The following is a 26,843-nucleotide window of genomic DNA, read 5'->3' as shown; positions in this document are numbered from 1 at the left end:
AGTTTTTGCCTCTGCAACCACCTGGGCTGAAGCTCGCTTGGCCCTCCGGTACCTATCAGCTGCCTCCGGAGTCCCCCGAGCCAACCAGGCTCGATAGGACTCCTTCTTCAGCTTGACGGCATCCCTTACTTCCGGTGTCCACCACCGGGTTCGGGGATTGCCGCCACGACAGGCACCAGAGACCTTACGGCCACAGCTCCGCGTGGCCGCGTCGACAATGGAGGTGGAGAACATGGTCCACTCAGACTCAACGTCTCCAACCTCCCTCGGGATCTGGTTGAAGCTCTGCCGGAGGTGGGAGTTGAAGATCTCTCTGACCGGAGACTCTGCCAAACGTTCCCAGCGGACCCTCACAGTACGTTTGGGTCTGCCAAGTCTGTCCAACTTCCTCCCCGGCCATCGGATCCAACTCACCACCAGGTGGTGATCAGTTGACAGCTCCGCCCCTCTCTTTACCCGAGTGTCCATATTCATTCTATTTTATAATTATTATAAAATTATTTTAAGAATAAGCACAAGTATGTTTTAAGGCAAATTTAACATCTCTGTTTCTAGATATCTTAATACTGTGTTGCTGCAGGACTGTGAATTTTTTTTTTTTTTTTTTTACTTTTTTGGAACCATTACCTCTGTTAGTATTGGCATAATTGCTCCCTCCCTCACTCCTTTTTTAGGCTCAAAGTCTATGTTAATCTTCCCTTCTCTCCCCTTGGCATTCACTTCACACTCCTTTTTCTCCGTCAATCTCACTAAGAGCTGAGAAGAATGGTATGAGAATGAGCTTAAATTGCATTGTGTGAGCCTCCCAGGGTCCCCCCCTCCTGTTTCTCTCAACCCATTTAATTTTCCTTCTCACTTCCATCTACCTATTTATCTATTATCCCTTCAGCACTGTTATGTTTGTAGACATAACAATTCCCTAGGAAGTGTTGGTTGTTTAGGTAGCAAATGTTTTATACCAGCGCTAAGCTACACTATCTGAAAATCACCCTCATAAAGATGGTATCCCCTCTTCTTCTTTTTTTTCTCTCGCATTCCCCAGTGAGGTGTTAGTGAGCCCACAGGGTGAGGTTGTGGTAATGTGTACGGCAGGCTATGGGGTCAGTGCAAGTTTGGGTCAGAATAGTACGTGACTAAAGACGAGAAGCCTATGCAGGTGCAGACATCACTGGAATGTAATAGATATGTCAAGATACAGATAGTGTTCGTAGAAATATTCATGCATACAAAAACAACACGTCTTTTACGTAAAAAAGAGAATGTAAGAATTCAACTTATTATAAATGTACTTAAAAAGTAGTATTCCAGACACTCTTTCACTTTTTTTTTACACACATAATGTATTTTATCTTGCACAAACAAAATGTGTGTTCATAACAATAATTCCTTCAAATAACTTCATAAATCACCAAAAATATAATTGTGCTTAGCATTATTATGAAACAGCAAGAGAGTAGAGAAAGGTGAAAAGACCTAAAGCCAAAAGCACATATGCTGAGTTATGCTTTTAGTCCAAAGAAAACACACTGCTGTGGTCAAGGAGGACAGGGGTCATTTTATAGCACTTGACTTGCAATTCATCTTCCCAAATTTTCAACTGTTGCTCTCTCTGTTTTTACGCTTGCCGGCCCATTCTTGTGAATCTCCAAAAAACTGCAGTTACAGAAGCAACTTGAATTAAAACATAATGTACTATTTTGCAGTCCAGGTTTGCACTCTTCTGTTCATTTGCTGAACATGAATGGGAGGGATGAACTATATTCTTCTACAGCTCTCTCTAACATATCACTCCAAAATATGTGGTCAGTTGTGTTGAAACCATGTGAATACAAACACCATAGCATATGATGTACATCAATTTTATTCTCATCAAACCATTCAGCGAGACCTTGTACCATGTGTAATGGACAACTGTCAGCCTGGATGAGATTGCTCACATTGGGATAAAAATATTTCATCGAAAGATAAAGGTGAACAATCAGAATATACCCATTCTCTACTTTGGTCTTCACTGATCACACGTCACCACATTTGCTTCTATTGATCCCAGAGGTTTCTGTTCTTCTGTATGAAATCCAACAATATGTGAATGTGCTATCATTACTCCTTCGTGAAACAAACACTACATGAGCTGTTTAATCCTTAAAGTAGCACATAAGTTTATAGAACTTATTTTCCAATCTGCTTTCTCTGATTCCTCTTTGTCATTTTCAGAGTTTTTTGTTCATAGATAAATGGTAAAGCTCACAGTGCTTATTTCTTTACTTCTAGGCAGTGATAGAAAGGACAAAAAACAAGATTCAGTTCAGCATCTGAAAGCATTAGGCAGTCTACAAAAGACCAGGCTTCATTGTTTTCCAGTTTATGCACCATATCACCCGTACTTGCGTGAAGGCCATGTGGGGGGTGTTAAACACATAATCCTGATACTTGCCAAACGATTCCCTCAACCGTTTAGGGACTATAATATACTTTTTATTATGTTAAGCAAGGTTTCCTGGGGGGTCCTATCTGAATGAGCCACTGTAACTTAATTCCTTATTGCTCCCTTTTTTCTCAAATGCAAAAAAAAGATTGTTTATATGGTCTGTGAAGAAACGAGTGTCTGTGTGTATGTTGGCATAAAACTTGCAATGAATAATCCATTTTTTAGCACATGTGGCTATCTGTGAAATACCTGTGAACCTGTTTTTTTTTTATTTGATATGAGGAGTATTTTTTAATCTAGCCATCTATGTGGGGGACTATCAATTAGCAAGTATCCATATCATAAGGAGTTCATTTTTCTTTTATCTCTAGCTCATGATTAATCAACAGACAGTTCAACTGCATGTTGATGATGATGATGATGATGAACAGATCCACCAAATAAACCTGATTAGACAAGTTAAAGCCTATTTTATTGCACACTGCACTTATTCCCATCTAGACTTGCCTTAAACACTACATCCTTTAGAACACTTTATCTTGTTTAGTTAATAGCTTTTTCACTAGTTAAATTCCTTACATCTTTCTTACCTAGATAACACATTCAGTGGCATTTGAAAGACTTGCAGTATCCAAGAGGTGATATTTTTGGATTGGCTTCCCATAAAGAATTGCACTGAGAATAGTGGGTTTTAATCAATAAAACAATAAAAAATAATTATATCAATAAATCCCTTAATAATTCATGATTATGTTTTGTGAAACTTTTGATTGTTTGTAATTATTTAGTGTCTTTATGAAGATGTGTACTGGGAACCTAATCTAAATTCAGCTGTTAGCTCTGCCCTTCACAACCAATTGCAGCATTCACTTTGTTATAGACTATGACAATTGTCCCTGTGTTTTCCTGGGCCTTAGCCTTTTGTGGTGCTGTCTAGGCTCAGGTCCACCCCGAGACATTGTGCCAACAAACCAACCATGATAACCGTCCAGGCCCCCCCATCAAACCCACAACCCCCACCCCCCACCCCCCCGCGCCTCTGGATAAGGGCGTCTGCCAAATGGCATAAAACGTACAGAAGTACTCCCTTTTCAGCAGGATGCTGATTCAGCTTGTTGTTTCAGCTATACTGAATGATGCTTCTAAGGGTTTGAGGTGGTCAAATCCCCATGCAATATAATCTACTGACCACATTCTTGAGGTCTCCACAGTGGAGAGCTATGGATTAAGAGGGATTATGGGTTTCTGAGAATGCCATGTTGGTATCTTCACCTAAAGACTTCCACCAACCAGGCTTCCATCTTGTGGTCAGTTGGTTAGATGGATTTGTTGTATCCATACAATTTAGTTTCCAAGCTTTTTCATGGTTTCTTTGTAATAGATGTGACTGGAATGTAGTAGGGAAGTAGGCAATATTTATACACTCACTTGCTGAAACAATAGATTTTGACAGCTCATTTATTTAAACTCATTAAATCCTGGGTCACTATCAGGTCACCCATGAAGGGTGTGATTTTGCCATTTCAGCTTTTTCTTCTCTGGTGCAAATACCCTTCTTATCCATGTGCCATTGAGATACTGAGACTCTCAAACTAAAACTGTAAATAGTCGATCATATAGTCCTCTAATCTTACTTAGTCCATGATGCCAGGTTTGAGCAACCACTACAAGATTGTAGGTGATCAGAGCGCACCCTTATCCATCCTTATTCCACAGGGTCTCTCTGATTGTTTTGAAAGCCATAGACTTACTGAAACACCCAATATGGTACATGTCTAGTTCAGCTAATTAGCAACATGATAATGAATTAATGTGATTTTCAAGTGCTTTCTTTGCTCTGCTGGGTGTCATCTGGACTGTGGTCAACCAGTTGATGACCACTGTCGAGGATCAGTCTGGCTGTGCTGTTTTTCTAAATCGGAAAAATTGTATATATTGTTGAAATATATAGCTGTCAAGTTATTGTTTGTTTTGCATACTGAAAGTATTCCTTCTTAAATGGCTGGCTCAGAAACTATGAACACAAGTTTCTTATTTTAGTGTTGATACTTCATCTCTGACCTCAGGCAGCTGCCTCCACCCATTGTTAAATTGTTTATAAAAAGCCACCCAAAGCTGATTAGAAACTGATTTGTTATAAAGTGATGGAGAAATGTCAGATGTCACAACAATCAGGACAACCACTTAGCAGCTATCTAACACCACTGTTATTGCTCCTGTGGCCTAAACTGTTATGTAGCTATGGCAGTGTGTTTGGTTTTCAGATAGAATTCAGAGCTCAGGCTCCCTTCCCTCTCTTCCATTGCCCAGAAGCTCATGACAGCACTTTGCTCTTGATCTTCCCTTGTTGATATTTATTTATTTTCCTAACTGTGCATATTTTGTGGTTACATTACTAAGGCCTCTTGGTACATGGTGAAGAGCCAGAGCGCAAGTCTGCTTGTGCGGGCTGAGGCAGTGGGGAAGACCGGCGTCTGCTCCTAATTGAGGGAAAATGTGTAGCACATGGAGTTTGGTTGGCAGTTTGGTGAGGAGTGTGCATGCAAGTGTGTGTGGATGGTGTTTGAGGTCTGTTTGTGTGCAAGTGGCAGGGCATCCAGGGAGCGTAAAAGGTTATGTGCACATTTATCTTTTTGTGTATTCTGTGTATCTTCTAGGGTTTGAGTATCTCTTTTCTTCTATGCAGTGATGCTTAATCAGTATTTCATTTCAGAAAGTGAGAGAAACTCAAATTGAGTGTAAGAAAAAAAGAGTCTTCCACCTCTAACATTACTGTGTTACTGTCTCTGTCAGAGTCTTGCATACTATCTGCATTCCCATCGGATCTTGTTGCCCATTTCTAAATAGCTGTGCTGTTTGCAGAATTAATAGCAATGGAACTTGATATCTGACAAGAATCAGCACTTTAATAAGAGATTAACTAATTTGGATACAGTATTTTTGTTATCTTAGTTTAGTGAGAAAGTGAGAAGAAAGTGGTGTCTGTGACAGACTACATAATTAAGGTGATTCACACTGAACAAAGCTTTATTCTAGGAGCTCTAGGAAGATAAAAGCCACAAATAAACAAAGTTTATACAGCAAAGATTTTTTCACAGTTTTTTCTTATTATTAATTCTTCTTCTTATAATTGATTTATAATTGAGAATAATTGATTATTGTGGATGAATAGTGACATACTCCCTGAAAAATGATATAATCTCTTTAAGTCAATGTCTCCTAGTGAGGAGAAAGTGCATATAAAGTGCTAACGGATGCTTTTTAGCCGCATTATCTGCATTAATCAGCGATCATCCTCTTTATAATGACACATCCAGTAGAATGAAATGCACGGAAATCTGATCACTGATGCAGAGATACACACACACACACACACACACACACACACACACACACACACACACACACACACACACATACACACACACACACACAAAAGACACCCTCCTGCCAGTAGCAGCACCTCCACTGTGAAATCCAGGAGCGGTGAGACCAAAATGGCTTCATTTGAACTCCCTCTCTGCTAAAAGGACTTTATTGTGCAGCCCTCTCTGCCTGAGAGGCTTAAGATAGGGATAAATATTGCAGAGACTGTGGAATTGCCAGGTGCCTTTTTCACACTTGGAAAATACTTTTCCAGCTTTTAGTTGACGTGGCATTAAAGGGGACGGGGCCAATGTATACTCAAGTTTGTGTAAATATTTAAATATGGTTATTTATATATGACCAATTGTTTGCCACTTCAAGATGATTCATAAGAAGTGTAATTATCTTCATCATTTTTATAGTAAATATAAAGATCACATCTAAGCGACATTGATTATATATCGAAGAGAAGTCTTATAATTAAACTTTTAAACAATTAAATTAGTCCCATTGGCTGGATCAAGTTAATCCATGGCTAAATGAAAACTGTGATGATTTCAGAACAAATTCAAAAACCATATTCGATTTATTTACAATGTCTGGCTGATTTGCTTATTTGCATATTTAATCAATCTTCTAGCCTGTTATTGTGCGGAAACCCAGTAATCCAGAATAAATCCACACAGATACAGGGAGAGCATGCCAATAACTCCATACTGACAGTAACCCGAGCTCAGGAATGATCCGGAGACCTTGGAGTTATATAACAATACTCTGAAATATAATTCTAGAATAAAATGAATCATACATAATAACCGTGTCGTGTCACATTATGTTCGTTATTATGTGGCTTGTTGTTGCTGGTGTATAACAGAGCAGTGTGTGTATGTACATGCAAGTGTACGTGTAGTGGCTAGCAGTTACCAGGTTTTGCTGAGAGTCTAATTGAAGGAGCATGAACAAATAGCCATGTAGCATATGCTAAGTAGTAATAGGCAAACAAATGATGACATGGCTGAGTGGGAATATTGCAGATGTTGGCTTTTGTAAATTGTATATGTATCTAAGGTCACATTTTTATCAAATTCTAATTTGAAAGCCGTTTCAATCATTTTAAAGTTTAACATTAAAAAGCCCTTATGTGATTCTCAGAACAGATGTTTTTTTGTCTTTTAGTAAGTTCAATAAAGGCACATAATAACATATTTTATATTGTTTTTGTCATAACTTTATCTTAGCACATGTTGGCTTTGAAGAGTGACCCACTTTTGCTTAAAAATATATCTAATAACTTTTTATTGAGTTTTTTGAGTGCGTCTGTAAATGTTTCTTATCTTGGTCTGTCTTTAATCTTCTTCATTGGGTTGGGGATATTGAATTTAATCCATGCTTTTCTTAGTAACTGTCTTTGGAATCGCATATTCTTCAGATGATTGGATGTTTAATATATGCTTAATCAGTAGCAGAAATATGCATGCTGTCACATGGCAGCCTCTAGCTCATGATGAGGCCTCTTCAGTGGCTGCCTCCATGTTGGGGTTCTTGAGAAGCTGGCCGTACTTCCATCTACCAAGCTAATTTCATAAGTGTGTGTTTGTGTGTATGATTCTGTCTGCAGAACTGTATGGTTTTGATGTTCTCATTGATTCCAACCTCAAGCCATGGCTCCTGGAAGTGAACCTCTCTCCATCACTGGCATGGTGAGTGACATCGGTTTTGACACTATAAGCTCATACTTCTGTATCATTAGTTTTTCCAATTTTTTATATGCTTGGATTTTATATAGCATTTCATTTATTTTAGCTTATTGATTTAAGTTTGGTAGTCTCTGATTTTATCCAAACGTGTCTGCTTTTTATTAATGTCTTTTATGTATTTTGTATTGATTTCATAAATCTTTAACTGATGTAATTCTGTGGTTATATTCCAGTCCTCTGTTTTTGGAAACAGTTTAAGTTTTCGCCTGTTTGATACAGATAAAAATCATGATATCATCCAGTGTATGCTCTGAAAATTTGAAAGAGTAAATGTTCTCAGTACAGACTTGGCAATTGTGAATCTTTAATGGATCAGCAGGGCTTCTGATGTAATGACTAAAAGGAGATAATGACTTGGATTTTGAAACTGTAAAGCTTTGAGTTCTGCATGGTGTCTGAAAAGTCAGGAACTTGTGAGAGTGAACTACACATAGTTTATAAAATTAAGCATGTTTTCCCTTATGCTATCCACATTTTCTCATCAGCTAGATAATGTTTTTACAGATTTTACTTGTAATATTAGGATAAAAATATTTAGCTAAGCATACTCCCGTTGCTACCTGACGATTCAGACACCCTGTAGATGCTGCCATGTACTTAAAGTTACCTCATCTTTATTAGCTTGCCGTCTACATAGCTTTAATAGCTGACAACTACTTAAAGTTAGATAATCTTTATCAGCTTTATTATCTGTTTAACTTTTCTCTCAAAGGTGACATTTCCTATGCCTCCTCTGTGGCTGCATGAACTATGTTGTACTAAACTCAGATGATTCAATGTGGAATAGTGGGTCAGGTCCACCCATGTATTGCTAGTAGTTTGTTTAAAAACCCTGACTCAAAGACTGCCTTTATGATGGTTTGGCAAATGGAAAGAGAAATTCTTAATGAAGTCTCAAATGAGACGAGGGTTTTCCCCCGAACACTACTTGGAGTGTAAGTGTACTGTAAACATGCCTATAAACATTTTGTACAGTGTTTCTTAAAATAGCCCAAGTTAGTTTCCTGTTTCCTGTGTTTTCTCTTTTAAAGTCAATAAATTTTTGGCCTACTTGTTTAAAGCCTCACTTGACTCGTGGAAATAGACATGTCACTTAAATGTATAATTTATACCAGCAAGTATTTGCAATGCAATGAAAGGGATTTAACTGGATGTTGTGTAATTATTCATACGAGTGCTATTTGCTAATCGACTTAATACTGCTCATGCAGCATTAAGAGCACTTAATCATAACTAGTATTATCATTGTGACTGATGATGTAGCTAAACAGAATGAACACTGTTGTAGATTAAACGATCCAAATGACAACAGAACAGTATTGTAAGTTTGGCTTGACTAAGGGTATGAAACTAGTACCACAACAAGAAATGAATTTTGTCATCTCACTGTTCTTATAGAACACATCAGGTAGAAAAAAACTCTACGTCTTTTATTTACATTTATCTTCTAATTTCTAACCACTCTTTTGATGCAAATATCGCATTTCTCATCCTCTCATGCTTCACAGTGCCTGATGAATCTTTATATACCTTTAATAGATAATAATAGTATGTTTTATTGAATGTATTCATTTCCTCTATTGCATGTGTTTGATATTTCCAGTGATACTCCTCTTGACCTGAAAATAAAGGCCAGCATGATCTCAGATATGTTTTCTCTTGTGGGTGAGTTTCTTTTGTTTTCACCTTATATTCAATTCTCAATTGTATAATCACTTACTATCCATTCATAATATTTACGCATCACAGTGGGTAAAGAATGCTTTTAATTTCATATTTAAATCATATTCGGGTTTTCAGTCACTTTACTGGGCCTTATTCATCCAAGTGTGTGGAATCATACAGCAGTAAATTGAGCAGTAAATTGATTGCCATTCTTGACTCTGTTTCAGCTGTGGGAATGCAAACCTCCATCCATGTCATGTGCATACAGTATACCCCAGTTTACCCTTAATCTACATGTAATTTGTGTGTAAAACACGCTGATTTATACAAACAAACAGGAAGCATTCAGCAGGCTACAGTTATCTAAATTTAATTGAGCACGAAATAAGTTGAAAGTTTGCTGAAAATATCAGTCAATCAGGTCAATTCAACTGTTAGTTTTCTTCACTGGATTAATTTATTTTTATTTATTTGTTTGTTTGTTTTTACTGTAATCAACCATATTGTCTTCCAATCTCAGCTGCATGTCATTATGCAAACTGCTTATATGTTCATTTATATGTTAATGTTTACTAGGAGTTTCTTGCATATGCACGTGTTTGTGTGTACGTGTTTCTCATTCTATGATTAGATTTGTCTGTGCATGGTGCATGACTTTGGTTCTGTGTTTCTTTTACTTTTGAACTAGTGAGACTTCATGCGTTCTTCTTCACTTCACATCGGGCCTGCTTCAGGCTTTTTCTAAATTTAAGTGCTGCTTTTTCCTATTGTTTCTGGAGATCAATGCTAGTCACGTAATCCATACTGAAAATGACAATAAGCCTTTAGCTGAATATTGTGTTGCCTGTTGGTGGTTTCAGTTATGATGCACGCAAGCATTCTTGTAGTCTTATAAATGCTCCCATATTCATTTAATGTTGTCAGTGACATTGATGGTTTTGAAAGAAAACCACAGGGATTATTGTTTGGCATGAACGTACCCATGTTGTGGAAGTATCACCATAAAAGTGTCATTAAATTCTTGTGGACAGGATAAGAGAAACTGCCTCTTTATTACTGTATATACCATTTATTTATATTAATTCAATGAGCTTTACACATGTGTTTATAGCAGTGTTTAATGCTTGAGCTACAGATAATTTGCATTTACAAAACTAATTTTCTCCAGGTTGTAAACATTTAAAAAAAAAAACATTAAGCAGTATTGCTTTACATTTATTAGGAAACGGTTTTGCCCCTAGAGCAACTTTTTTACTGCATGAATTCCTTTCCTTGAATTGTCTAACATTCATATTCAGGTCATTCTAGTTTGCCTCTGTGGTAGAGATAATGGGAACATTTATAGCTCCTAACAGATTTTGATTATGTAATGTAATAAAAGGTCTAGACTTGTCTTTGTGGCCAGGCTCCTTGATGCCACAGGACTGATGCATAGTAATGGTTGTTTCATGGTTCCAGTATATTTCCTTCAGGACCCATTAGGGAAGATGGGGTGCTAATAAATTTGTTGGACTGATGCACTATTTAATTTTGTTGGATAGATGCATCCGCTGTTTTTTGTTTTGAGTGTTAATGGGTGAGCTCAGGGAGAAAATCAATAAGTCATTTTATCATGCACATCCAGTGTCATGGGGCAGTTTAACCTGTTCAACCATAGGCCTGTTTTTGACCTTCTTGCCAAAATAAAGGTAACACATATGAGAATGCTTCTGTCAGTTTTGTTCCGTTTGCAATGTTTACAGATTTTATTCTTTCTGTTCATTTAACCACTTGGTGTTAGAGTTGTGTTTTGTTTAGGTGGAAATGGTCTTTGTAGTCTTATAGCTGAGCTTATTCCAGTATTTCTGTTCTGCTGCATGTGTAGATACATTCAGGCTTTGTATTGTTAATTAAGGATTTATCATTTTTGTCCTGGCTCAGTGGAAGGGGTTAAAGCACTCGCTATCTGCCCTGTTCACAAAGAATGAACTCAGAGATACATATTATTGGCTAGAGTTGCTGTAACAGATAGGGAAGAGAGGGTTTTCACACCTTCCTCCCTAAGGTTCAATGTAAATGTAGTATAAACGATTCCTGATGTATTAGAACTGAGAAATTCTCATTTTCTGCTGTATTTTGAACAATTGCTCAAAATTGCTTCCAGCTTCAAAGTACAAATGCAAATTTTATGCAAAATTGCAAGTTTGCATTTTATGTCACTGTTCAGCTTTGTGTAAGTTTTTATGTTTAATACTCAATACAGAAGTTTTTTTTTCCATTTAGCTTTAACTTACAAAGCAATATTTTACTAGATTTTAGTAATAAATTATATTTTTTTATGCCTCCAGGATTTGTATGCCAGAACCCTCTACTAAAACAGACTCGGTTAGATAAGGCTGTATTTGACCCAGCTGTGAAGAACCTTAAAACTCAGGTAGGTGTATAAATTTGTAAATTTACATCATAAATTTAATATTTATGTTAAAGTTAATATTTTCTCATAAAGTTCAACTTTTAAAATGCTTGAACTTATTGATGCAAAAACTCTCCAGAGCATCACGTTGCTTTTTAAAACTGGAGGTCTAGTTTAGTCTGTCTGAAATTAGTCTTTCTTTGCATAATTTTATTTACATCATGCCAAATGATACATTCAATAGTTAATATTTATCAAAACTGTTATTTTTGTACATTTCACACGTTTTAAACCATTACCGATCCTGTGATTCATGACTAACTTTTGTCATTTTGGCTATACTCAAGCCAGACATTTTATAACCAAGCAAACAGTGCCGATAAGATTCTGTTACAGAAACCATGTAGTTCAGTGTCGCATCACTGATAATGGTGTATAATTTGGTTTTCTTCTATTCTTTTTACCCTTCTGATTCATATCTTGAAATATAAAGCATATATAAAACTATTGTGGTAGGCAAATGAGAGTAACAGCTGATGTTTAAGCCCTTAATGACCTCAGTTGTGCATCATTGTATAATGCTGTTTTTTTTTTCTTTCCTTCTTTCTTTTTTAAATCTGCCCCTTAGCATCATTTCATTGCACAGGCAGCCTCTGCCAAATCCAGAGTGGTAAGTCTGCTTTCTTTTAATATAAACTAATGGAATCTTATTAGTTTTTCTTTTGCGTTTTAATTCTTCATCATTTGCTATAATGAGTAATAGAATAGTAAAATAGCATGAATCAGCTGTAAGGACCAATATTGTTACTTCTTCCGTCAATGTCGTCACTTATTTTGATGGTCAGTGGTTACAATAGCGTATTGCAATGGAATATTTACTCAGTGCCACAAATATCCTAAATGTCCTCCATTTTTGTTTATTGAAGATCTTTCTATTATAATGAGAGAAAAGCTATGAGACAGCATTTACCCAAGCTATTAAACAAATAAGGCACCAGGTTATACATTTAGGGGATTAATTTTCTCCACTAAACGCTCTAAGGCATAGGTGTTGCTTTTAGTTGCTCAAGTTGAGAGTTGATTAAAAAATTACATATCTGTGTAGACGTATGAAATTATCATGTTAAATGACACTTTTATTGCATTTTCTTTGCAGTCTTCGATTATTTCTACATCAGGAAAATAGATTGGGGTGTGGCTGTAATTCTTTACAATTAATACTAACTTTAATACCAATCAAGTGTTTTTTTTTTTAATACTAAGTAAGTGTTTTTCCATGCACTTATCTTTGAGGTAAGTGGACCTAAAAAATTGGGTAGGTTAAAGTAGTGAATGTGAAACAAACTGAAAAACACAAAACAAAAAATAAAAAAAATCCTAGTCAAATTAGATAGCCGCTGCTTATTGTGCCATTCATTCTTTTTGTCTTTTAACCATGCAGCAGTCTTTCTCATAATGGACGTGGTGTGGTGGCCTCTTGTTCTGTTTCCTGCTTTACCTTTTGATTCACTTATTAGAAGCAATACAAAGTTAGGTTATTTACATGATTTTCAGTCTTTGGCTCTCCTGATGGGCCAAAACTACTCAGTTAAATATAATGTAATTTAATGCAATGTAATGTTTTATTTAGGATGACAAATGCAGGCATACAGGTCAGATACTGACTCCTGCTGACTTTTGGCCTGCTGTCAAAAGCCCAAGCAAAGCCGTCAATCTCCCATGGCTACAATTGCCATTAGCGTGGGAGGCTAAAGCGCAGAGCCAGGCAAGAATGCCAACGGAGATGAAACGTAACATTTATTTAACCAAACAAAAAAGGAATTGCACAGAGGAGCTTTTTGTTTTGTATAGGTAAACATTTACCCGTAAAATCTGCCCTGGCTTTCCTAAAAGTAAAATATTATTTTATAGTACAGTTTATAGTAGTATAAAACATGGAAAACCTGTTAGTTTATTACCACTTAGTCTGTGCATGTTTAACCACATGGTTTTATCTACTGTTACTAGTAATTTATTGAAGAAATTATAAACAGTGATGCATATTTGATTTCCAAATGCAGAGAGAGTAAAGTTACTATTTCTTTATCCAGTGTCAGAGACCGCAGTCTGCCAATAATGTTGAGGAGCTGAAAGAGAAACAGGGAGGCAGGCATGTGGACACGCTGGGCTTGACTGCAGAGGAGGTAATTCTTAATTCTTATAATTTGATTTGACTGAGTAATTGGCTTATTGGTTTTGCAATTTATGATTAGATCGATATTTTCATACATCTTAAAAGCTTTTAAAAAGATTACAGACTAGCCTGTATATCCTTCTGTTCTTTATCTTAAAAGTTGTGCTCTTCATTTGTTTTGGCCATTCATTTGTTTTACATAGGTGAAAGTCCTGAGGAGGACACAGGAGGAGCATGAAAGGAGAGGTGGATTCATCCGTATTTTCCCCACACCACAAACTTGGGAGCTCTACAGGTTTGAAAAGCCAAAAACTCTTGGAAAAATTATGTGTTGTACATTTTAGATTTTTTTTCAAACACAAGTAAATACTATTGAAATCTTCATTAATTCAGGAATATATCAGTCCAAGACATACTGTACAAGCAAAGTAGAAACGCATCATATCCAGTAATGTATTGCAGGTTTTTTATTCCACTGCTCTTCTTCCACATGTTTGTAGTCTCAATACGCTAAGCTGCTGAAACGTTTTATTCTTCCTGTCTGTCTATTTCTGTCATAGTGGCTATCTGGAATACAAGACATCCATGAACTCCATGTTGGCTAATAAACTTTTCCATGGAAGGTGAGCTTTTCCACTGTGGTTGGGAACATTTTTGGGGGAAATTGAGAATTTTTGTTGATATTTTGTCTGTGGATTAATAGGTAAGGCATAACGTTTAACAATTTATGTACACTAGTATTAAAGTTTTGTCTTCTTTGGTTTATTTTATGTGACCGACTAACTTGTGTTGTCAATATGGAAAAAAAAAAATCTGAAGAAAACCTACACTATACTGCCAAACGTTTGTGTACCCCTGACCGTCATGCCAATATTTGTGTTTAAACATTCCAGGCCATATTTAACCCCCTCTATGCCATTATAATGACCTACCCTTTTCTGGGATGACTTTCCTGTAGATGTTGGAGAGTAGCTGAGGGATTTGCCCTTTCAGTCATAAGAGCAGTAGTCAGTTACTGAAGTTGAGCGAAGAGGTTGAAGTAGCAGTTAGCATTCCAGTTGAGGCCAAAGATGTTCAGTGGGATTGAGGCCAGAAGCTTGTTTTGTGCACAGGTTCACATCATGTGAAGTGAAACAGTAAAGCTACAGCATACAAAGTCACTGTGTACAATTGTGTGCTTTCAACATTGTCACAACAGTTTGGGGAAGAATCACATATGCTCTTGGATTGTCAGGTGTCCACAAATGGTTTGGTCATCTTGCCAAACATGTTTTCTAAAAAAATTAAAAGGAATGATTTTTATTCCTCAGATTAGGAAAATCTGTGACCGCACAAAACAGGTAAACATTCATTCTTCTAACATTTTATAACAATACATTTTTTTTTGTTAAAGCAGGGTTTATGGCTCATACTCTGTACAAAGTATGCTAGAGATATTTAGCTATATATGCACTCTATATTTGAGTTATTTTAATAGTTTTATTTAGATCTGGACCATTTTAATGCAGTTTTATGATACATGTTTGTATTTTTTTTTTCATAGACATAGATTGAAGGGTAATGTACCCTTAGAAGAGGAGGCCTATAAACCCTGTCATGTAATTCAGTATGAGAGCAAATTGCTCTCTCTTGAAGCACGAAGACGCAGGAAAAGGCAAACGACTAGCCGTACCACTCCTCGGAGAAGGAAAACTGGTAAAACTTAATATTGAAATAAACCCAACATGGAAATAGCACTCTACTATTTAACTTGGTTTTACCTACACTGAAGCATTTATGTATTTTCCCTGCTGCCTTCAGGTCGAAGGCCTTTACCGTCATTAGCGCACAGCAGTGAAAATGAGGAAGCTGATGAGGGAGAGGAGCAAGGACCACAGGGAAAGCAGCAGCACACAATGTCTCTGGCACACACAGACCCTCAGCCCACCCTGATGGAGAGGCACCGAACTGAAGAACACTTTCCAGCTAGAGTCAGCAAACCCAAAGTGGATCTGCTCCATATTCTCCAGCAGGGGTGGGATCTCAGGTCAGTGTGGACATTATGAGTGCACACATGTTTTTTTTTTTTCTTATCCTTTTGATATTTTCAGCTTAGAACTATGCCCTTTTCTTAGAACTATGCCCTTTTTTTGTTTTGAGCATGAATCATGTATTTAGTGCTTTCTATAAGTGAAGATCTGTAAAACAGTATTGAAGTTGATCTGTTAAAAGATTGAAATTTAATAGGAGGAAAAAGTGCAGAGCCATATATTTCATTCAATGAGATGCAGCATGAGCACGAATGCTTTTTTTTATCAAATACCAACACAAGGCCACAGGTAATCACAGCTGTTCTGATATTCAGTACAACTGCTCAACTGTGAGTGTAATGCTGCTTTTATACAACACTTTTATAAACAAGAAATTGACTAACTGTCATTTAAGAAAAATATGAACAATTCTTTTTTGGTTATTTTTTTGTTCTTTATTTTTGGATGAAGTGTTTCCTGAAGGAAATGTAGTAATGCATTCAGTGTATCAAACTATTGCTAGAATTGGAATCTTTTGTAGTGAACAAGACAAGCAGACTGAAATACAAACAGAGAAATGTTCTGTTTGATTGATGTTATACTAAATTTCAGCACTCTTGGAACGCCCCTTGTCCTATCATATTAGTGGACCGCAACTAAATGTTGTATATGTTTGCTATGAAGCATAACAACATAGTGATTACCAAAGGCAGAGCTCCCAAAGTTATTCATGCCAATAACCTCCATGTGATTGTTGCTGAGAAAGTCTACTTACGTAGATGGCAGAATGTTTACTTAAGTGTAACCCTTCCCTTTTGCATTTGATAAAATTCAATCCCATAACATACTTACAGTATAAAATGTTTATAATACTGTTTGTTTATGAACCTCATTGTAGTAAGGAAAAAAAACATTTTTCATTGTGTACTCCAGTTTTGGTGTTTTTACATTAGGCTAATCATTTTAAAGTAAGTTGAATTAAAAGATGTGGTGCAGAGCAGACCAGACTTTTTTTTGTTTTATCCTCTGCTCTGGTTAACTGTGGAATACATTTTGTTTTTTGTTTTTCATCATGTTTCTATACAATGATGTCTGACTGTACACCACGAATCTGATATCTTTCTTTTGATCAATAAAAGAAGTGCAGCATAAAATCAAAAAGTAAATTACAATACAGATCATCTCACTAGACATTCATACACAAATACTCATGTCTTACTCTCCTTGTTCCATTACACAGTTACAGTTATTGCTATAAATCTTTAGAGATACACCTTAACGCTCCCCTAACCCTACTCCTAGTATACAAAGGATATATATATATATTTTTAATTATTACATTTTGGTTGTCTTCTGGCGGCACCGTGGTGTAATGTTCATGCAGTATGTCTTCTTTTGCAGGACTACTCATTGTCTACCTCATACACACAGGAAGTGGATCCTTCCACAGCCAGTAAATCATGCCGGTCAACCTTGACCTTTATGGCTCCAATTGGCTGTCTGATTGGTGCAGTCAGACTGTCTTTCCTTTGTTTAACATTTAACAGGAACTTGGAAAGGCTTAAAACACATTCACTCCTTTCCTAGGTTATGCAAGATCCCTACAAAATATTTAAACCTGCACTTTTTATACAGTGACATTAATGAATATTACATGCTCCTGTCAAAAATGTAACAAAGACACTACTCTCCACTTGGCTTATGAAGCCCATCACAATTTGTAATTTGAGCAGGGAATTACAATGGCAAGTCTGAGTTTGTAGAAATTCCTTTGTGCTTGCCAGAAGTGAAAAGAGACCTGGGCAATTAGAATACAGTATATCATTGTTTGTGTTTGACAGTTTTTTCCAAAACATTTTCCCAAACATTGTAATCCCACTGCTCACCCCAGGTTCCTCCGTGAGATCTAAACAGTTTATCAGCCATACAACATAAGTAAGGACATTCTTTTTCTTGAAATATTACCCGTGCAAATGTTTTGCTGCATTGACATACCACTTTGTATGACGTCTGCTAGGGCAGAACAACAAATAAGCACATATTTATGATATGCACGTACACATACACATGCTGGTGTGAGATTGTGTTGACCTACTTTCTATAGGGTTCAGGTCTCAGATTTGTGACTTTTTTTACTTGCTTACTTACCTTGTTTATTTATTTGTTTATTTATTCTTTTTTTTTCCCTTTTGAAATCTCTGGTCTACCCTGTGTATGTACTTATCCTCATTTTCTCCTAACCACACATTTGTGTTTCATGATCTTAAACCATTTCTCCTGTTTTTCATGTGTCTTCTCCACTATCACTGTCTCATATTCAGTAAGGTTCAGGCACGCATGGCCTTCTCCTCCTATCTCCATCGGGTCCAGATGAGGCTTCTTGTAGAGAGCAGAATCTACAGTACCCCTGCCTGTGCACAAAAGGACAACGACCAGATGGTATTATTTAAACTTATACATGGTGTTATTTGTCTTTAATGTATTCAAACCACATCACAACTCTCAATTCTGATAGGTCAGAAGGTGTTTATGTTTTTTTGTAACAGCAGCTTGGATTTTTACATAATCACACCAATATTTTGTACAATTTTTAAACATTTACATATATGGAATATGCACAAGTGCGTTTGCATTGTTGTGTGCTTGTGTGAGGGAGAGTTCCTTAATATTTTATTTTCATTTCTTAACAGTACTTAAAAATTACTGTATGACCCCTTTGTCTGTGCTAAATCTCCCCATCTATGATCCAACTCTGTGTCATCCTGTAGGAGCTGGTAATGCGTTTTCTGATGCGAGCTGCCAGTAACCTGCAGCAGGACATGCAGGTGACGTTACCCAGCCGCCAGCTTTCAGTGCCTGACCGCCGCCGTATACTGGCCCATCAGCTCGGGGAGTTCATCCACTGTTATAACCAGGTCTGTTATACTTGTTATTATAGTTTTTTTGTGTGGTAAATGACTTAACTGAGGTAATATTTGTAACCTAGGAGACCGAACAAATGGTGAAATGTTTGGAGAACTCTGAAGATAAAGATCGGTGCATCAATTCAAATGTGTTTCGGGAGTTTATTTTGGAAGCAAGGTTGGTGTGCTAAGTATTACTCCTTCTATATATGTGAACACTTTAGTTCCATAAATAATGAAGTGTCAAAGTTGGATTGAGATGTTTTATTTCTGTATTTGTCTTATCTTACCTGTTCAAAGTGAAAGTGATCTAGAAGAAGTTCTCACTTTCTACACACACAAGAACAAGTCTGCCAGTGTGTTTTTGGGAGGTTCCAGACGGGACTGTAGCAAAAAATGCAGTAACAGCTCAGAGGAGCCTGCGAAGCATCAGTGCAGGAGAAGTGAGCATTTGTATTTATAAGTTTACATGTATGCCTGTGAAATTGATTGATTATTTTAATTAATATTAAGTCTAGACAACTGGAGCTGATTTAATCTTGCATATTTTTGCCGGTGATTCAAAGGCTCTGACTACTAAAGGGTGGGAAATATTTTGATATGTATTTCTCTGTGTGATTGACTCCAATGAAGAAACTCATGAAAGGAACATTGGAGTAAACTTGGAGCAGACTTTTTGGATGCACACTAGGATGTGGAGTTCATGCCTAGGGTCAAAACACAAATACATTTGCATTTTGAAAGCAAGCTGGGGTCAAATCAGGCAAGTCCGTAAAATATCAGCAACAGGGAAGAAAAAAAATCACAGAGAACTGGGAATTAGAAAACTAGGAGTAGATGAAAACTATTAAGAATTAAAAACTTATACAGAAGAAAATAAAGAGCTATAATCTTCACTTACTGCTTAATTATTTAATTCATTTTTAATATCTTAGTTCCAGTATATTTCTTGTAGAGCTCGTAAAATCGACACAGAATCTGTTAATCATGCTCTAAAAATGCATGTTAGAATAATCAGTCTCATCACTGATCTATGATGGGCTTATTTATTATTTGTCTTTTAATCCAGCTCTCTCAAATGCCAAAGAAGGCTCTAGTGCTTCAGGATCATCGCTGACTGCCAAGGCCAACTTGCCAAAAAGTGAAGAAATCCAAGAGAGTGTAACCAGACCAGGATACAATAAAAGCAGTGTAACTGTGAACATGAACAGCCATAGTAACACTATCCAAAACAGTGACAAATATAGTACATTAAATAGTGGAGGACACAAAAACAACAAAATACAAAATGGAAACCTGGTGACAAAAGGTCAGTCTGCGGCCTCAACTGCTTTTCAGACTCAAGAACTGTCAAAAACGGTTAAAGATATAATTGTGCCACCTGAACCTGCAAAAAGTTGTAAATTGACAGTCAAGGCCCCGGGTTCTCGGCACACTTCATCTTATCATTCAGCCCTAGATTGTGAGCATATCCACCTGCAGCAGTGCTTCCCACAACCTGAACCTGAAGCTCAGCCCCAGAATCAACCTCCTCCTTATATCCATCCTCCCCCTCACGTGCATGCTGAATCTCACAGTAAACCACACATGACCTTATCTTCGTCATCCACAAATTCTCTGCGGCCTGCACGAGTAATGTGGGCTTCATCACATTCATGTTCACCTAGAACATTTGCAACTACTGAAGTGCTACGACAAACTCCAGGTTCACAAATGGCACAGCAGGCCACTAGTGATGTTTCATCTTCCAGTGCCTGTGCCACAAATTTGTGCAGTCAGAAAGTCTTGTGGCCTTCCTCTGCAGTGCAAGGTAACTATTTTATCTTCAGTCAGCCACACTTATATTATATTATATTATATTATATTATATTATATTATATTGTATTATATTATATATTACAGTGTTTTTTTTTATCCCAGAAAGTCGCATTAAATCATTTAGCAGAAATACAGCTCTTAAACCTACTGTATATTTGGCTTGTTTTTCAGTTAGTAATAAGGACAATAAATCCAGACCTGCTTCTGCAGGAGTGTTTAATGGGCCAGATTCACTCTCAGCCCAGGCTCAGTCAAATCAGCAGGCTATTGTGGCTGCCCTGAAGAAACTAGTGGAGAAACAAGCAGCTCGCCAATACAGCACTTCCAACCACATAAGTCTCCTTACACAACATGTGAGTACCCAGGGACTTGCAATTTCTGTAGTAACAGCTCATTCACCGGAAATTGCAATCAGCAGTATGTTGAAGCTTTTTGCAAGGAAACATTTATTTAAATTTTATGGAAGGAGTCTCCATTGTCAAAACTTTATAATAGTTGCTATGTTTTCCACCATGTCTTCAAGACAGAGAGCTCCAGTGTCAATAGTTTATGATGGTCAACATGTTTCAGGACTGACTCAGCACTTTCTGGTTCCTCAGTGACATGACTTATTAAATTGGAGAGAAAGGCAGGTGAGGGAACGACTGTTTATAGATGCTGTAACAAGCAATAACAGTAACTAACTATCACAGCATCAAATGTAACTATTAACAGGTGAAAACCCGGCATGTCTTCATTAAAAAACTAAAAGGTATTAATCAGATAAGCTAATCAAATGTAATTGTTGATTGTGGTACAAGAGGAATCACACGCACATGCGCGCACGCGCACACACACACACACACACACACACACACACACACACACACACAGACAGAGGCACACAAAGAAATTCACAACAATTTCAGGTCAATTCAGTCTTATTTGCATACTTCTTTTAATCATGGACAGTAACGAAGAAGCTTTATAGAAATGTCTAAGTTTAGGATAGAAATTTGAATTTGACACTTTCCAGAAACAATTCTTTTTTGCGGTGGGCTGTCAGTGTGTGAGTTGGGGGTACATGTTTGTAGTTAATAGTACTCTTACAGTACATGCCTACATTAGAACTGTACCAGGTATTTTACATTCTTTATGCATGCATACGTTAGGCTGTTAGTATTTGATAATTTTTTTGGTGCCTAAACAAAGCCAAATACCAGAGATGTACTATAGGGTACAGCATGGTGGCTGGTGGAAGATACAAAGCTTTGTGTGAGGTCTCATTATCAGATGCTCTACAGCAGAGGTGCTTTGTGTTGATATTTAACAGGCAGGCAGATTTTTTTTCTGAGTAATTGATGCTTATAAATAGAAGAATGTGGCAAATTGGCACCAAGTGAGGGAGTAAGAGTGCTCTTGTTTTTTTCTCTTCTATCATTTTTGCCCTGAAGCTTTTTTTTTTCAGTGGGAAGCCCACTGGCTAAGTTCCCTTCTAATTCCCTCCCTTCCTTTCTCCTCAGCGCGGTGTCACCAGACCACACAGACTGCAGATTTTCTGCCTCCCCTTACTCCTTCACTCTAATGTATACTGTTACATTAGAAGGTGTTTGCTTTGTTTATCATGGAAAGTTCATTCGGGCACGTTCCTTTCTAGCCTAGTTTTATGGGTTAGACAAACACGAACAAATTTATGCCCTGCCTAATTTCGGGTTTAGAATTCAATCAAATGTAAATCAAACTTGTGCTTTGTAGTGCTTCATGTATTAAGAGAGTGGGGCTGACTTATGTATGACAACACAGAAGAAAAAAGTGCATAAATATTACAAATCAGAAAGCACATAAAAATTCCTCTGCATTTCCAAGGCTTGATAATCCAGTTACACTTTTAGAGGCAGTTTTGCTGTCCCGATCTGCTGATGGCTCATAAAATCATTGTGGTCACATAGTGAGATATTTATGTCTGCCTGGTTTGTTAAGTATTAAGTCTGTCAAATGCTGATATAGTTACAAATACTGTGCTCCAAGAACCTCTTCCGTTTGGTTCACGTTTGTGTTGATGAAAGACATAGTATCTGGATCTCATGTACTGTAGGTTTTTAGCAGTTGACCACATTATTGCTTTCATGTAGGTTTTCATTGTATCATTGAATTTTCAGCCAGTCTGCAAAAATTTTTGCTTTTGAATTTTGAGAAAATCTGTGGAATGCATTTGGATTTGCAAACAATTTATACTATATCACATGCTAACAAATGATTCCAATTTACAGTATACCACGTCACTACTGAATGCTTCATTCTGATAGTATGTTGATAGAATACCTATAACTGAATAGCTTGGACGTTAGTTTTGGCTATAAAGTTTATATCAATGTGCTACTGACATTATTTTTATGTTTTTTTTACATAAACAGTGACTTGAATGGCGCTTTACACAACCGGATTTGAAATGTGTGTAATTGTTTTTGCTTTTTCTAGGGACAGGTTTATTTAGAAGATTTATTTGGAAAGAGCCTGCACTGTTAGCACTTATGAAAAGGAACACATACTGTAGTAATTCGAAAGCACTCAAGCCTAAAAAGCTTTGTGTTTTAGGTATACATTATTGTTTTTTTCTTATATCTATTCTTTCTATTTACTGGACATTTGTTATTTTTGTCAAAATTTTGTCTGCCTCCCTTACAGTGTTAACTGTATACTTGTCTAATGTTAGCTAAGACAAACGTTCTGATAATACATTATACGTGTACAGTATATTAATTTTTTTGCAGCTTTGTCACAGTACATTACTTTTTAAAGATTTTGCTTCACATGGCTGATAAAGGATTATGATATAACAAATTATGATGTAGTGTAGATGCCACATTCTGTTAGAAGTGTTTATATAATGTATGTTCAGATTTAGAATGTCACCCATGACCTTTGTTAGAAGGACATGATGGCCATCCTGTATTAACCTTGCAGTTTTTTTTTTTATGCAACACACATGCACAAGCACACACCAGTGCAGCCCAGAATAATATTTTTTGTTCTATTTCCCCTTGCATTTTTAAGCTTCAAATATAGTAAACCACACAATTATATTCTCATAAATCTAAATAGTTTTACTGCTGTATCATTTCAAGTCTGCACCTATACAAAATGGAGATCTTGTTGATGATTTGCACATATTTTTAGATCCTGGGTCAGTATTCCAACAAAATGAACATTTATGGCTCTGAAAAAGGCACATACTTTGCATTTCTGAACTAAGTCAAGCGGCATATATTTATCTTTTTGATAAAGTCATTACTCGAGGTTGGTCATCATCACTGGCATGTGGCGTGTTTGTAATGTGGCTAAAATATGACCGAAATTTCCTTTAGCTTGTGTTGGAGACGGACAGAGTAACTACAGTGTGGGTTTAGATCCACAGACAGAATTAATCCAAATACAGGGATATTTTTTATAGCTGCATTTTCTTGTAACACTTTCAACAACAACAATAACAACAACAAAAAATTAAGAAACTACATTTCTGATTGTTTAGAATTACATTTGGAATTAGAAAAGCATTAATATTGTGTTTCATAGTGTTCATGACTTAATATTATGATTAGAATGTCTGAGCCTTGGAGTAAGCTTGATATGTGCAGGTCATGCATGTTTTGATTTGGAGTCACTGATCTTGATATGTATTGACAAGGGATGGCAGATCTCAACCAAGTATGTGTAACATTAGAAAATAAGCTCTTTCCCCGAAGCCAATGGTGGTTCCAAAAGCCTGGCTGCACTCTGTCAGATCTTGCATTAATTTAAACACCTGTCGCTGAGGAATGCCTGACATTTCCCCTTTCTCTGGTATGATAACCAGACAAACTGCTAAACTGTCCACCTGTCTAGAAACCCAGCCTTAAACTCTGGGAAAATAAACAGCTTTGTCAACTCCAGAGGAGCAGGATGATCAGAAGAAATATATCGCCACAGTTCCAGTGTCCCTTTTTTTTCTGCTAGCTCTTTACTCTCTCCAAATGCTTAATCACTGCAGTCTATATTACATTCTTTTTCTATGTCTTGGTCCAGTGCTTTTGATGACCCTAGGTTTTGTTTACACTATATGGGTTCATGATTACAGTAGCAAGTCAACAAAGAAGTGTGTAATTACATCCTGCTCTTAGAGACTAGCTGTCTGTATAATTGCTTATTTCCTTTAAATGTCTGTTAATGGCTCCTGGAGAACCTCTAAATTCTGAGCTGTAGAAAATTGAACAAGGAAATTAGTAATAATGACACAACAGATCAAGCTAGAGGAATTATCACTGCTTTGGTCTGTTGCCTATAGTGTCATCTGTGACATTTATTCATGCAATTAGTGTAAATACACTGTGCATCACCATACTAATGCAAATCAGATTCGATTTTTGCTCGTCTGTGAATTAAAATCTGTTTTAAGGACAATATAAATTTTATTTGTTACTTTATAACTCCCCCCCCCAACTTTTTATATTTTATGAAGTTGACCAACCTGAACATAGCGAAAGGAGTTTTCAGCAGAGGAGCACAGAGCGTCAGATCAGGAGCTCAGCCTGATACAGCGACTACTCAACACTCAGGCATGAACCTCTCTGGTGCTGTGAGGTAAGTACATATTTATGTGTGTGGACTAGTAGGGAGCAATATTTCAACCCTTGGCTGCGAGGCTGACTTACATTTAGGCTGTCAGAAGTTATTTCACAAATCTTTTATAGGTGAGTGATAACAAGTGTAAACTATCACACCATCCAGCTCTGTAATGTAGCATTAAACTCATGCAGTTTTTGGTGCCATTACAGTACATTTATGTATTTGGACTATTACAAGTACACCCGCTTTATGCACTAATGTGTCTGGAGGTTAACAATGGGTAAGTGTTCCAGATTAACTCTAGTATGTTTTTTCAGTGCCATGGTAAATGTTGGATTTGGAGTGAAATCGAGTTCTGTGGTTGCATCATGCATTTCTTTCCCCCCAATTTGATATAACAACCTGTAGAATTAAAATGCACCTTAGTCTATTGTTAATTATGCAGTGAGAATGTGAGAATCACATTGTTAAGGTCATGGGATGAAAGGAGATCAGTGAATTGCCAGAGAAGCATGAATTGTCTGTAAAAAGTGGTTCATTCCCTGCAGGCACCAGAGAATGAGAGAGATTGAAAGAGACCGACCGCTTAATATATTAATATTTATTTATTTATTTATTTATTTATTTATTTATTTTTCCCATTTATTTTCTCAATCTTGACACCTGATAGCCCCACGCTCTTCAAGCCATGTATGTTACCGAAGGACGTACCAAAAGTGCATCATTGAAGAGGCAAATTAGAATTCTGTAAGCTTTCTCAGTGTAATCATTTCTGGACAATTTTATAGGTGCTTAGTTTGTGTTGGCTAAATCGGTCACAGGCAATAAAACTTAAAGGCCAGTTTAATGGTCTCTGAAGAATCTTTAAAGAGAGCTAGGAGTCTACGTTTTGATGGAAAAGAGGTCATTTAAGTGGTGAGACTACTAGGCAGGTACCATGCCTTTGAAATCTAAGAATATATTATCTTTTAAAAAAAAAGTTAAAATAGTTTTTAGATCAGGGTTCCTCATTTGTTTGCCTGTCATTATTAAAAGAACACCTACAATCATAATGCCATTTCAGCAGAATGAAGTGAAGATAACTGCAAAAAGAAGTTAATGATCAGTTCCTGTGCATTTCCAGTTCATCGTGAATTCCTAGAAATTACATTTTGTACTGGAACCATTTATTGTGTGTGTGTGTGTGTGTGTGTGTGTGTGTGTGTGTGTGTGTGTGTGTGTGTGCGCGTGTGTGTGCGCGCAGTGCACTCAAATACTTGGAAAACCATAGTGCAGTACCATCAGTAAACTGAGGTGTTCATACAGAGCTTCCCACAGTGCTATGTAATGGGAGGAAGGGTTAAGCTTATGTGGCTTCCTCAGTTTTATAGTGATAGGTTGGTGACAATGTCTCAGACACTTTGGCCCTCATCTCCTTGTGTCTGTTTTTCTAGTCCAACCCTTCCTTAAGTATGGAACTGTCAAGGAATTTTCGGAATGTCTGGCTTTTCCCTTTTTAAAAAATGTTTTTATTTCCACAAAAGAAATAAAAGATGTAGTGAATTTATAATCTACTCACAGCATGCTTGCGTAGATATCCAAAACAGGCTTTCACATCTTATAAGGTTAAATGTCTTGATGGCATATTCTGTTTCTGCTTATCTCATTATTATTTAATCCAAAGCACCTTTTACTCCACTCATGCTGTGTGTATCCAGTCATTCTGACTCTCTCAGAGTCGCTGATACTGTTGAGATTAGTAAGTAATTAAT

At 36.9% G+C, this 26,843-nt stretch overlaps 1 protein-coding gene across 3 annotated transcripts in view; it reads left to right on the top strand.

Annotated features, from left to right (window-relative positions):
• ttll5 (tubulin tyrosine ligase-like family, member 5) overlaps window positions 1–26,843 on the top strand; it is a 60,943-nt gene that overhangs the window by 10,136 nt on the left and 23,964 nt on the right. For all 3 annotated transcript variants that reach the window (XM_060879363.1, XM_060879362.1, XM_060879364.1), the window contains 17 exons: window positions 7,413–7,494; window positions 9,155–9,216; window positions 11,544–11,629; window positions 12,237–12,278; window positions 13,699–13,791; window positions 13,985–14,076; window positions 14,342–14,404; window positions 15,092–15,121; window positions 15,325–15,476; window positions 15,582–15,807; window positions 18,112–18,229; window positions 18,559–18,705; window positions 18,777–18,871; window positions 18,994–19,136; window positions 19,763–20,503; window positions 20,683–20,864; window positions 24,986–25,107. In XM_060879363.1, the coding sequence (XP_060735346.1) occupies window positions 7,413–7,494; window positions 9,155–9,216; window positions 11,544–11,629; window positions 12,237–12,278; window positions 13,699–13,791; window positions 13,985–14,076; window positions 14,342–14,404; window positions 15,092–15,121; window positions 15,325–15,476; window positions 15,582–15,807; window positions 18,112–18,229; window positions 18,559–18,705; window positions 18,777–18,871; window positions 18,994–19,136; window positions 19,763–20,503; window positions 20,683–20,864; window positions 24,986–25,107 (2,476 nt within the window). The remainder of the gene's footprint in view (window positions 1–7,412; window positions 7,495–9,154; window positions 9,217–11,543; window positions 11,630–12,236; window positions 12,279–13,698; window positions 13,792–13,984; window positions 14,077–14,341; window positions 14,405–15,091; window positions 15,122–15,324; window positions 15,477–15,581; window positions 15,808–18,111; window positions 18,230–18,558; window positions 18,706–18,776; window positions 18,872–18,993; window positions 19,137–19,762; window positions 20,504–20,682; window positions 20,865–24,985; window positions 25,108–26,843) is intronic.

Source organism: Tachysurus vachellii, chromosome 10 (assembly GCF_030014155.1).
Source record: "Tachysurus vachellii isolate PV-2020 chromosome 10, HZAU_Pvac_v1, whole genome shotgun sequence".
NCBI classification, from domain to species: domain Eukaryota; kingdom Metazoa; phylum Chordata; class Actinopteri; order Siluriformes; family Bagridae; genus Tachysurus; species Tachysurus vachellii.
The sequence above is the reverse complement of the archived record's forward strand: the minus strand, read 5'-3'. Positions and strand labels throughout refer to the sequence as shown.